Source organism: Carassius auratus, chromosome 20 (assembly GCF_003368295.1).
Source record: "Carassius auratus strain Wakin chromosome 20, ASM336829v1, whole genome shotgun sequence".
Taxonomy (NCBI): domain Eukaryota; kingdom Metazoa; phylum Chordata; class Actinopteri; order Cypriniformes; family Cyprinidae; genus Carassius; species Carassius auratus.
The window spans coordinates 27,616,099-27,628,898 of record NC_039262.1 but is presented as its reverse complement, the minus strand read 5'-3'; the positions used below and the strand labels follow the sequence as shown (position 1 = coordinate 27,628,898).

Below are 12,800 nucleotides of genomic sequence, written 5' to 3'. Positions count from 1 at the left end.
GTTGCTGAGCCCAAAACATAACGAAACACATGAGATACACCCGGATTCCTGCCTAACACTTCTAAATCCTATCTATCTTCTGAGGTGTACCGGGCACGAGGCGACTTTAAAAGCAGAAACTCAGCAACTGTGAACCAATTAATCACTGGTCACAGTTCTGAAATGCTTACCCCCAACAGAGAACAAGTCTCCACCCAGAATAACCTAGAAAATAAAAAAGGAAAAATAACAAAAGAGTGAACCGATGGAAGGACTGAATTATCAATCCAGCTGGAACTCTCACCCTACCTAACCGGGAAAACTCATGCACACTTTATTAAAAAATACTCAAACAACCATACTCACCAAATGCTCTCAACCAAGAGGAATAAACAAAACCAGTCCCCAAAATATCAAAAGAAACAAATGCTTTTTACAAACCAAATTGGACGAGCCCCCATTATGTTACAACCCTGGCTCTAGGGATGCAACATAAAGGACACAAAAAGTATGCCAATCAAAATAAGTTTATTTTAATAACAAAAAGGGGAAAAAAGAAAGGACTGGAGAAACAGAAACACTGCTACCGCAGTGTTGGCTGCAAAACGAGAGAGAGCAAGAGTGTCCTAGATTTAAAGTGACTCCCTTCAGGTGGATCCAATTAACCTGTTAATTGCAGGAGAGTGACCAGGGAAACTGCAATGAAACACAGATTAAAACACTCCCACATAACAGGAGGGCACCCAGTGTGCTCATGCTTATAATGGGGAGGGAGGAAGGGTTGCAAGTCCTTGAGCATACTTACCGAGCAGTAGTGCCACGTATATATATGTCCTGTGTCTAATGGGAGAGAGGTGGTGATTGGAGTGATTTGACAGCTGACCGCATCAGCTGTTCACAGCCTTGCCTCCGTGGCCTGACTGAACTAACGCCGCACTTGATTAATTTGTACCAAAGTCTTGAAGCCTTTGCCACATCCAAACTTTTTCCTGCTGGCTGAAATCAACACGTGTGCTCTTTGTGTTGAGTATTGCTCACAGAAAACTTACCTTTGGTTCAGGTAAGTGCTCAGATCATGCACAATTTATCTCTGTTCCTTCATTCTCTGTTCAGTCCTATGAATTTGTGGCATTAAAACAGTAGCTTCATGTTTCTGACCTCCTACAGCATGTTTTGATCATGTGGTTTGAAGAAGAAGTTTCTTTTCATTAGGTTTATTTCACCATTTTACTGCTGTTCAGACATTTGCAGTCAGGAGGACTGATTTTACCTCCTTTGCTCACCAATACCTCATTATTTGATCAAAAATACAGTAAAATTTTGAAATATTTCAATATCAAACAGTTTTCTGTGTGAATCTGTGTTAAAGTGTAATGTATTTCTGTGATGCTCCGCTGTATTTTCAGCATCATTCCTCCAGTCTGCAGTGTCACATGATCTTCAGAAATCAGAATAATATGATGATTTACTGCTCAAGAAACATTTCTGATTATTATCAATGTTGAAAAAAATTATTTTCAATATTTTTGTGGAAACTATGATACATGTTATTTTTCAGGATTCACAGATGAATAGAAAGTTCAGAAGAACAGCATTTATTTGAAATAGAAATATTTTGTAACATAAATAAAAGTATTGAATTTATTTTTCAAAAATTAAGTGTAGGTTTATATGACCCTCATAAATAAGTTGTTTTAATTTGACAATTTTAAATTGATATAAAACTTTTGACACAAAATGTATGTTATATACAGTACATATTATAATGTGGCAATGACCATGAGAGAAGTGAACATCCAATTAATCAGATTTCTTTTTTTTAAGGTTTAAAATCTTGTCCTCAGTGAATTATTTGGCATCTGAATTGCTGAGTTTCATCCATGCAATCACTCTTCACCAGACGCCTTGCTGAGAAATAATTTCCATATAACAGGGCTTAAGAAACTCAATCTACTTCTGCCTGTGACGGCTTCACCTCCAATAAACCTCTCGACCTCGTGCTGAGGCTCCTGCTTTCATTTCTCTCACACTCAGCAGACGCCAGGCAATATGCTTATTTCAGATGACGAGAGAAAAATAGTCAAACATGAAGTCGGAGGCGTTGCAGATGTAGCTGTGAGCAGCTCTCAGAAAAACCCTGCCAACATGATGAGACACAAGACTGATCTACAGTCAGAGAACAATCTCAACCTCCACACAGAGAATGAATCACGTCCACACGCTCTCATCACCTCCTTTTATTTTGAAGAGTAAAAAAGTGGCAGATGGGAAACGAAACGCTAAACGATGACATCATAGTGCGTCGGCCTCGATACGGCCGAACTGAAGAAAGTTCAGGACAGGATCAGCATAAAAAGACACATTTTGGTGAAAATACACATCTATGAATGAATCGAAACTGAAAGGGCATGTTCTTCAGCAATGTAACCAGGAGTGATTTCCCTAAGGCCACTGTGGCTGCGTATCTGAAGCATTATAGACACCAAACACTCAAATCTAATCAGCTCATATACATTTGAATTCCCTCAGAAATCATACAGTAAGCTTACTTCAGGCCGGCCACATGTCAGTGTGAACTGTGTGTGTGTGAGAGAGATTTGCACGTCGGTGAAGGTCTGTGTGTGTGTGCTTTACTTTGAGAAGGTTGTGTGTGTCCATGAGCTTCAGTGTGGACTCCTTCTTAGCTCAAATGTGTTTCTGTGCTAACAATGTCTTTATGGCCTTTACCTGCGTCTCTTTCCTGATCCATTCTGCTCTGAGCAAACACACACACTATGGCACAAACAACACACACACACATCATCATCGGACACACACATATGCAGGGTTACACACACACACACACAACAGCATGTTCAGAGTTCATAAGCGGTTCTGACGGCTCTGGCTTTGGATCAGGCTTCAGGTCTGCGCTTCATGGACAGTCAAACTGAGCAGTTGTCAGATGTGAAGATGACAGAGCAACCCTGACATACTGAAACAGCCTCCGGACACTACAGCAGTCGTCTCTGAAGGGTACGTCACAAATAAAGTCAGAGGTTTCACTTCATTTTGATGCTCCCTTTAACATATTCCACTGACTATAAGTAATGAACTCTCACCAGAGTGTTAGTAGAGTCTTAGTAGACTGCTAGGGCTTGAATAAGTTCACATGTACTTGTAAAGTTATATAAAGTCATTAGATGTCTTTAGGGACAGCATCACTATAAAGAGTTATCACTAGTGCAGGCAAACCATTAAACACATCCAAAATCATTTTGTTTACATAATATATGTGTGTGTATTGTGTATATTTATTATGTATATATTAAGACGCGCACACACAGTATATATTTTGAAAATAATTACATGTACATATTTACATTCATAGAATTTATACTATATGTAATATAGCCAATTTCTCTTAAATATATACATGCACATGTGTGTATTTATATAATCACAGTACACACACATATATTATGTCTTTTGGATCTGATTAATGGTTAGACCGCACTAGTTCTCAGACATTAAGTACACAGTCTACTCTAATGAGAGTTAGGTGACCTTTAGGTGCAAAGCTACTTATAGTCAACAGTAGAGCTGTGATGATAAATCGATGGAGAATCGATTCGAGGATGGATTCTGAGCGTTGATTTTAACAGCAGATGGCACTCTAACAGCCTTGTAATTCACTTCAACCTTCCGAATTTTATGAATGATTTTTTCAGATTCAAGTGTGAAAGGATTTGGAAACAAACGGAGTACGTCTGTTTCTAAAGCATGCATCGCCATCTGCTGTTCAAAACTAAGCTCAGGATCGACTTGAGAATCGCAATGCTTTCAGAAAATCTCAGAATCGACAGAATGCTCAAAAGGGATCAACAAAACAAAGTGTTACCAATTGCCACAGACAGGAGTGATGCAGGACGGGGAAGGCAGGGAAAGTAAAGTTGAGTTTGAGGTCAGTGTTTGTCCAGAGATCCGCCCTGATCGTGGCTTCACTCCTGCTCCACAACGCTTGGCTCTGACGCCGCTGGCAGGTGGAGGTGTTTGCAGCTCTCCGCCGGTCGGCTCGGGGGTCAGCTCAGGGCTCGCACGCTCATTTGGTGGTGTTGAGTTTGCTGGCGGCCCCCGGCGGAGCCTCGTCTCTTGGTGCAGCGCCGTTCTGCTGAGTCTCCTCCATGTACTGCTGCACGGCCCGAAACACAGCATCCTCCACCAGCCGCTTACTCAGACTCACTAACTCCTCATCGTCCGGCGCCGGGGCCTTCTTAACACCTACGCACACACACACACAGAGAGAGAGCGGAATCAACACACACACACACACAGGTGTGATGATCACACATATCTGCTTCAGGTTTCAGGTGTGAATGAGGAGCGTCACAATTACAGCTAAAGCTCTTTCTCAGCTTTCAGATCTTTTGTCCATCATTAGATTGATATCAACAGGAATAATGTAGGGATGCACAGATATTGACCTTTTGGTTGATGCCAATAATAATTATGATTATAACTCATAATAATATTTGGGAAAAGTATGAGTTTGTTTATGTTTTTGAAAGACATCTCATCTGCTCTACAAGGCTGCATTTATTTGAACCAAAAATGCCATAAAAAAACGATAAAAATGTGAAATATTATTTCAGTTTAAACCAATGTTTTCTGTGTGAATCTGTGTTAAAGTGTATTTTATGTCTGTGATGCTCTGCTGTATTTTCAGCATCATTCCTCCAATCTCCAGAAATCATGAACATATGATGATTTAATGCTCAAGAAACATTTCTGATTATTATCAGTGTTGAATATATATACTGTATGTATATGTATAAAAACATACTATTTTGTGTGTTAGACTGGATCAACGATCTAGACTTGTTCTTCTTAAATCAGGAAGCCTCCTCCAGTACTTCTGTAACCTGGCACAGAATCATACCTCACCGCTGGCTAAAACAGACACAATAAACGGAGATACTATCTGCATATCAGCCGAATCAGAAGTTAAAATGCTGATCTGCTGGGTGATATACTGTGCATCCCTCAAATGATGGATAAGATGATGTATAGACTGCAAACACAGTGTGTCTAGTCCCTCAGGTCGTGAGGGGTTGAAGCACACTACACACAGACATGAAGGGAGGAACACGTACTTGTCTGTGCAGCACGCTGCCTGCTTTGCAGAAGATCTGCAAGATAAACAACACATTATCAACCTGAAGTGATTTCCTCATGATGAATCTGAGCATCATAAACCATCAGAATCACACAGATTAGGTGATGAAGCTGATTAGTGCTCTCCTGATCATCTTCTGTAGATTTCTCCACAATTACGACGGCTTTGATTCGACAGCTCCACGAGCATAACAATGATGACATTGATTATTTCCCTTTATACTGTAATTGTGATTATTAAATGTCTTATTTGGCCACATCTACTCCTGGGTGTTTAGAACAAGAGCAGCTGTGAAAAGAAAAATATAGCTCAACTAGAGCCAAAACATTTAATTGTGTGGCTTTATTTGATTCCACAGTTGATTTGATACTCATATCAGTACACAGTGTACTGTGAGCCTCGTTTACATCAACATTAACTGAGTGGTGTTAATTGAATCATCCCTCAAATCACAGGACAACACACAACCACACACACTCTCCAGTGACTCTCGCCTGAAAAAGATTCTTACATTAAACTGCCTGAGCCTTTGGGACACACTTAAAATACAGTTAAAAACTGAGAGGCAACACATCAGCCGAATATCCAATCAATCAATGCATAGTGAAATTCACTTCTTGCTCTCTGTTTGACTCACTGAACGTCTCACACATTCTCCTCACGATCCAGCCAGCCACCAGCTTCAGCGTCTGATTCTTGTGAAGTCAGTCTGGGAGAAACTTACAACACTGCACAAAACCCTTTCTCAATCACAGAGACAATAAACTGACCTTACTGCAGACAAACAGCCAAGATCACTGCGCTGAGAAGCCTTGTTGTCCATCAAGCTTTACTCTACTGTAAGATGCATGCTTTGTGTGAGTGTGTGTGTGTGTGTATAATTTTCCAACAGTGGTGAAAGGGTGTTGTTATAACACACGTTAGTCACGACGTATTAAAGAGCCACACAGATGGGAAATCAAAAATTACCTGTATTATAGAGTGTATGATGTAGTTGTCCATCAGTGTAAACAATGTGCAAATAATTAAACCAAAAAGTACACGATTTATAAAGTTATTGGCTTCTAAAGTAAGGAGTCGACTCTGAATCGCTGAAACAAGTCGTTATAGATTTCAAATCTTTTGTCCATCTCTATGTACGTCACTAGGAGCACTTTGCATAATAATCTCCGCCTACCGTCTTGGGAGAAACTGACCTCTGACCTGCCCCACCCCCCACACAGACTCTCTGGTTGGTGTGAAAGCATCATGTCGAGGAGACAGTGTGTTTTTAATTGTAAAGGCAAGTTTGTTTTATTTTCACTGCCAAAGAATGAAGATCAGAAGAACCAATTCATTTTTACCACAATAACAGAGCAGTACGACAAATCCCTTTTGTTGTGTTCACAACATTTAACTTATGATTGCTTTTCTAATCTCGGTGAGTACAAGGCGGGATTTTCAAAGCGTTTGGCCATAAAAGAGGGTTCATTACCAACTTTATTTAGACCAACGAGCATTTCCGAATCACAACGCGAAGTATGATTATGAAGTTATGTGTTTGTTTTCTCCCGAGCGTCTTATCAGTATGTGTGCTGTCTGCAGCCTTTCTCTGCGCTGATCTTCATTTACAAACACGTCATTAAAATGAAGTGTACAAGTGCTGCTAACAGATATTCTGTGATAAAGTAATCCATATGAAAACAACGCGATGTCCGTTTTTAATGTCTCCCTTCATTATATCTAATGTGACCAAGCCCCCGCGCTGAACGCGCTATTCAGATTTAAACTGAAGCGCGGCTTGAATACGCACACACAGAAGAAAAAGCAGCGAGACTGTTCAAGTTTTTTATTTTACTGTTTGCTTCGCGATGAGAGGAATAAGACATAATTCACCCCAAACAGATGCTAACGCAGTGTTTACCATGAAGTTGTGTGCGGAACAACCAATCAAACCTGACTATGTTAGTTGACCAATCAGAACACAGTATGCTACCGAAAGGTGGGGTTTAAGGAAACTGAATCTTTTGAACAGCTTCGCGTGAACCGTTTGGGGATCTCTGAAAATTGAGGTAATTTTAAAATGATATTTTGACAAAATGACAATGTTTTTTTAACCTTGGATGGATTTAAACCTATTGTACAGGACTTATAAACAGTGGAAGCTTAGAATTTTCATCTTACTGGCTCTTTAAATGGAGTTTTCATTCATTCTGTTCCCAAAATCAGCCAGTATGGACTGACCTTTGGACTGACTTTTGTTCATTGAACATGTCACGATCAGGACACAGGTAAACACAGAGAGAGATCCAAGTGCAGGTCTTTTATTGGGGTAATCCAAATCGTTATCCAGTCCAGGCAGGGGTCAAAACCAAAGTAGCAAATCAACATTAACAGACACTAACACACGGGCAAGAACAAGACTTAGAATAGTCGTGAAAACTACAAGGACACTGTGACACATATTAAAACAGACAGGGTATAAATACACAGGGAAATACCAGTGCTAATGGGGAATCGGCTGAGTGCAATGATTAATGACCAGTGACAGCTGAGTGCAATGGGTCGACCAGGCCGGATTCCAGGGTGGAGCAGAAGACAACCATATCCGTGTGGTCGAGACAGAGGCCCACCCGGGAGGCGCAGAAGACAACCAAGTCCGTGTGGTCGAGACCAAAACCCCCCAGAAGGAAGCAGAAGACCACCACAACCGTGTGGTCAAGACCGAAGCCCCCCAGAGCGGAGCAGAAGACCACCACAACCGTGTGTTCGGTATGGAAGCCCCCCATGGCAGAGCAGAAGACCACCACATCTGTGTGGTTGAGACCGAAGCCCCCCAGAGCGGAGCAGAAGACCACCATAACAGTGTGGTCGAGACCGAAGTCTCCCAGAGCGGAGCAGAAGACCACCACTTCCGTGTGGTCGAGACCGAAGCCCACAAGGGCGGAGCAGAAGACCACCACAGTGGGATCGAATAAGCAGGAGAGCAAGTCTGGTTGGGCAAGTCTGAAACAGAGAACATGAACAAGTTAAAGGTAGCCTCCGTGGCCAGGAGAGGATCAGTTGAGCGCTCAGAGAGTTCGGCTGAGACGTGACGAGGCTCTGGAAGTTCCGCAGAGGTGAGGAGAGACTCTGGTAGATCATCAGATACATGGAAAGACTCTGGTAGATCATCAGATACATGGAGAGGCTCTGATAGTTCAGCAGAGAAGTGACAAGACTCTGGTAATCCCTTGGTGTTTAGACTGGATTCCAGAAGATCAATGCTGACTTGACTCTGCTCATGAAGATCATTGGTGACTTGCCTTTGCCCATGAAGATAGTCGGTGACTTGACCTTGCCCATGAAAGTGAAAGTGAAGTGACATTCAGCCAAGTATGGTGACCCATACTCAGAATTTGTGCTCTGCATTTAACCCATCCGAAATGCACACACACAGAGCAGTGAACACACACACTGTGAGCACACTCACAGTGGGCAGCCATTTATGCTGCGGTGCCCGAGGAGCAGTTGGGGGTTCGATGCCTTGCTCAAGGGCACCTAAGTCGTGGTATTGAAGGTGGAGAGAGAACTGTACATGCACTCCCTCTACCCACAATTCCTGCCGGCCCGGGACACAAACTCACAACCTTTCGATTGGGAGTCCGACTCTCTAACCATTAGGCCACGACTCCCCATTCTGGTGAGTCACCAATGATCTTCATGAACAAATGCAAGTCACCAATGATCTTCATGAGCAGAGTCAAGTCAGCATTGATCTTCTGGAATCCAGTCTAAACACCATGAGATTACCAGAGTTGCTCCACGTCTCTGTGGAACTACCAGAGCCTCCCCACATCTCTGCTGAACTACTAGAGCCTCTCCTCGTCTCGGCTGAACTACCAGAGCCTCTCCTCGTTTCTGCTGAACTACTAGAGCCTCTCCTCATCTCGGCTGAACTACCAAAGTCTCTCCACACCTCTGCTGAACAACAAGAGCCTATCCTCGTCTCGGCTGAACTATCAGAGCCTCTCCACGCCTCTGCTGAACAACAAGAGCCTCCCCACGTCTCTGCTGAACTACTAGAACCTCTCCTCGTCTCGTCTCGGCTGAACTACCAGAGTCTCTCCTCGCCTCTGCGGAACTTCCAGAGGCTCCTCACATCTCAGTCGAACTCTCTGAGCGCTCGAATGATCCTGTCGTGGCCACGGAGGGTACCCTTAACTTGCTCATGTTCTCTGTTTCAGACTTGCCTAACCAGACTTGCTCTCCTGCTTATTCGATCCCACTGTGGTGGTCTTCTGCTCCGCCCTGGTGGGCTTCTGTCTCGACCACACGGATATGGTGGTCCACTGCACCGCCCTGGTGGGCCTCTGTCCAATCGCATGGCTGTGGTGGGCTCCGGTTCCGTCTGCGCCGTCCCAGTGGGCTCCAGTTCCACTTGCTCCACCCTGAAATCCTGCCCGGTCGTCACTGACCTGGGTCCCTGAACGCTCTGACCCACCCTGGTCTCCTTGTTGTGTTGTAGTTTTTTTTCACTTCCTGTCTCTGTTCCCCTCTATGAACCTGGCCCTCCATCCCTCCCCCTGATCCTCTGCCGGTCCACCTCCCTCCTGGGCTTCTTGTTTTTGTGTTTGCACTTCTTGTCTCTGTTTCCCCATTTTACCTGGTCCTCTTGTCTCTGTTTCCCCATTTTACCTGGCCCTCCGTCCCTCCCCCTGATCCTCCACTGTCCACCTCCCTCCTGGTCTCTTGTTTTGTAGGTCACGTCTTGGAGCATCTGGTAGCCGCTCCGTTGAGGAGGGGTTATGTCACAGTGTCTGGTTTGTGTTCCCTGGGTAACCACTAGATGTCCTCATTCCCCACTATCCCTGTCTCCTCATTGCACTCAGCTGTCCCTGTTCATTAATCATTGCACACAGCATCTTCATTTCCCTGTGTATATATACCCTGTCTGTTTTAGTATGTTTTACGGAGTCCTTGTAGTTATCACGCCACTTCTAAGTCCTGGGGCCCGTTCTTCGTACGTCGCTTATTACATCCGAGATCAAATGACACATCCAAGATGACATCATCGGTCTAATCATGATCCGGCTAATTGGGTTTCTTCGAACACACCTGTTGTGTATGATTAGTATCGCTGGATTAAGTTATCTGAGATAATTGCACGTTCATGTGTTGTCTTAAAAGGGGATATGTATCGATACTCGAAACCATGATCAGCAGTGCAGCGATTGGCTGGTGGCAAGACGGCAATGTAATGACGTCATATAATTTAAAATCACACCCGACGAAAAACTTGACAAATTTCTGGACTTTTATAAGGAAACAGCCAAGCAAACAAAACTACATAAATGTTATAATAGATACATGAAACAGATAATAGATACATGTTTTTATTTTATTAGATTTTTTTTCATGATTCCCAATTATTTAGATTCGCAATTTATAATAGTTGTGCAGTCTTTACATTTTTATTTCAATGTAGAAATTATCTATTCATTTCATTTTATATTTCGACAGATTTGTTACGTGACAACATTAATGAAAGTTTCTTTAGGGTCAATATCATGATATCTGCATCTCCTGCGCTCCATCAAGCCACTCTTATAATAGCAGTCATCACTCAAAATAATGCACGACTCTATTATCTGTATAGCATGTGTGTAAGACTCTAATACAATTATGAAGTAATACTTTTATGACAAATAAATATTTCAGTGAGTAAAACTGGCTGTCTGTAGTAGCACGTCCTGATTTTGCCAAGTCCGATGTGTTCCTAGGTCAACATATTTTGTTGACCCTGGAACAACATTTTACTCCAAAAATATATTCTTAACCATATCCCTACACCTAAACCTAACCTTAACCATGAGTAATCCCTAAAATCAGAGGAAATGATAGATGAATGACACTGATGTACAAGCACCAAACACTGATTTTAAGCATAAACTTCACAAAATCTATAAACTGGTTCTTCAAATCTGATTGGTTAATCACAATGTTGTTCCAGGGTCAACAACGATGTTGTCCCAGGAACATGTCTCACTTGGTAAAATCAGGTTAGGCTCTGTAGTAGGCTGTTATCGACTACACAGCATTTTTTAATGATTATTATTTTAAATTATTGTCCCTGGATCAGTAGGATACTCTTGTAATAAAGTAGCGGTGGTAGCAGACATATTTTGAGTATCAGTTCTGGTTGTAAAGAAGCGATCTAATCCAAACATGAAATAAGCTGCTCCCGAGCAGGTTTAAGCTAACGGACCTGTTGCTATGACAGCAGCTCCGGGATGAGCTTCGAAGAACCAAATGATCCAAGATCAGGCCAAATTGTCAACATTCAAATCCAGCGGGCCCCTGTTCTTGCCCCTTTGTTTTGTGTCTATTTATGTTTGATTTGCCACTTTGGTTTTGACCCCTGCCTGGACTGGATTTGATGTAACGGTTTTCCCTTATTAAAATATCTTACTGCGATTGGATCTACCTGTCCTCTGTTCTTGTGTGGGGATCGTGACAATCTATTCTTAAAAAATTATAATCTAACTATCTTTCTAGTCTTTTTGTATTCTATCTGTTTTCTTTTCATTTATTATACAATTAACAAAAAAGGTCTCTAACACTACCGTGCTGTAGTTTTCTTTTTCTATTCTATCTGTTTTCTTTGTATTTATTATATTATTTTAAAGCCCTTGCTATGTGTACTGTGTTTAAGCTAACTGTTATAGCACTTATATATCATTGCTCTTTTGCTGATTTTGATTGCTTCTATTGTCCTCATTTGTAAGTCGCTTTGGATAAAAGCATCTGCTAAATGACTGAATGTAAATGTAATTTCTACAAATCTGATGAAGAAAAAAACTCATCCTAATCTTGACCTGATGGTGATCACATTTTTATTTTTGGTGAACAATTGCTTTAAGTAAACACTGATCTAAGGTCAGTTGAAAGATATATTCTCTAAAAAAATACCCTGAAGCAGCTTCTCAAGTGTGTTGTTTTCTCTCTGTAATCACGGGTTCAGACACTGGTTTGTGAGCATGTAGAATGGATGTCTGTGTTTGTCTGAAGGCATTTCCTCAGGAAGTCTCTGAGGTCAGGATCTGTGCTGGAGAGATCAGTCTTATCAGCCGTCTCACCTCTTATCAACCAGCGAGGAACAATCTGCATTTAGGATGCTCTGTTTGTCTTCCACCTACTTTAAAAAGCAGAGCACCAGCTGCTATTTCAAAAAAAGTGATTCATCCACAGTCGTGTCCAACATTATTTTTGGTGTGCCGCTGGGAGCTCTTATCTGTGTGAGCTGTATCTCTGGAGAATCGCACAAGGTAATCAAATCTGACCTCACACACGCACACGCACACACACACACAAACACACACACACACACACACACACACTTGTGTACTTTCTGAACTCAAGGGTGGTGTTTCTGCTCTGATCCATCACTGTCCTTCAGTCCATCTCAACAAACAGAAGACACACAGCAGAAAAGAAAGTCATCAGCCTCTGTTCACACACTGAGACGTCTTTAAGAGATGAGCATCAAACACTGTTCCTCAGGTGAGGAGCGTGTGTGTGTGTGTGTGTGTGTGTGTGTTCCACATCTCCAGGACATCAGACAGCGGCATGTGAATGTGGAGGCAGTGTGTGTCAATGTCTATTATTTATGTGCATCCCACTGCTTTAACACAAAGCTCTGGCTTGG

General features: G+C 42.2%; 1 protein-coding gene across 3 annotated transcripts in view; it reads right to left on the bottom strand.

Moving 5' to 3' along the window:
- Window positions 1-2,201: 2,201 nt before the first annotated feature.
- Window positions 2,202-12,800, bottom strand: part of LOC113037697 (A-kinase anchor protein 7 isoforms alpha and beta-like) — a 33,682-nt gene continuing 23,083 nt past the window's right edge. For 2 of the 3 annotated variants that reach the window (XM_026195025.1, XM_026195026.1), the window contains exons 2-3: window positions 5,112-5,147; window positions 2,202-4,239 (exon numbers count right to left, since the gene is read on the bottom strand). In XM_026195025.1, the coding sequence (XP_026050810.1) occupies window positions 4,061-4,239; window positions 5,112-5,147 (215 nt within the window). In that variant the 3' untranslated portion in view covers window positions 2,202-4,060. The remainder of the gene's footprint in view (window positions 4,240-5,111; window positions 5,148-12,800) is intronic. The other variant, XR_003274661.1, reaches the window with a different exon arrangement.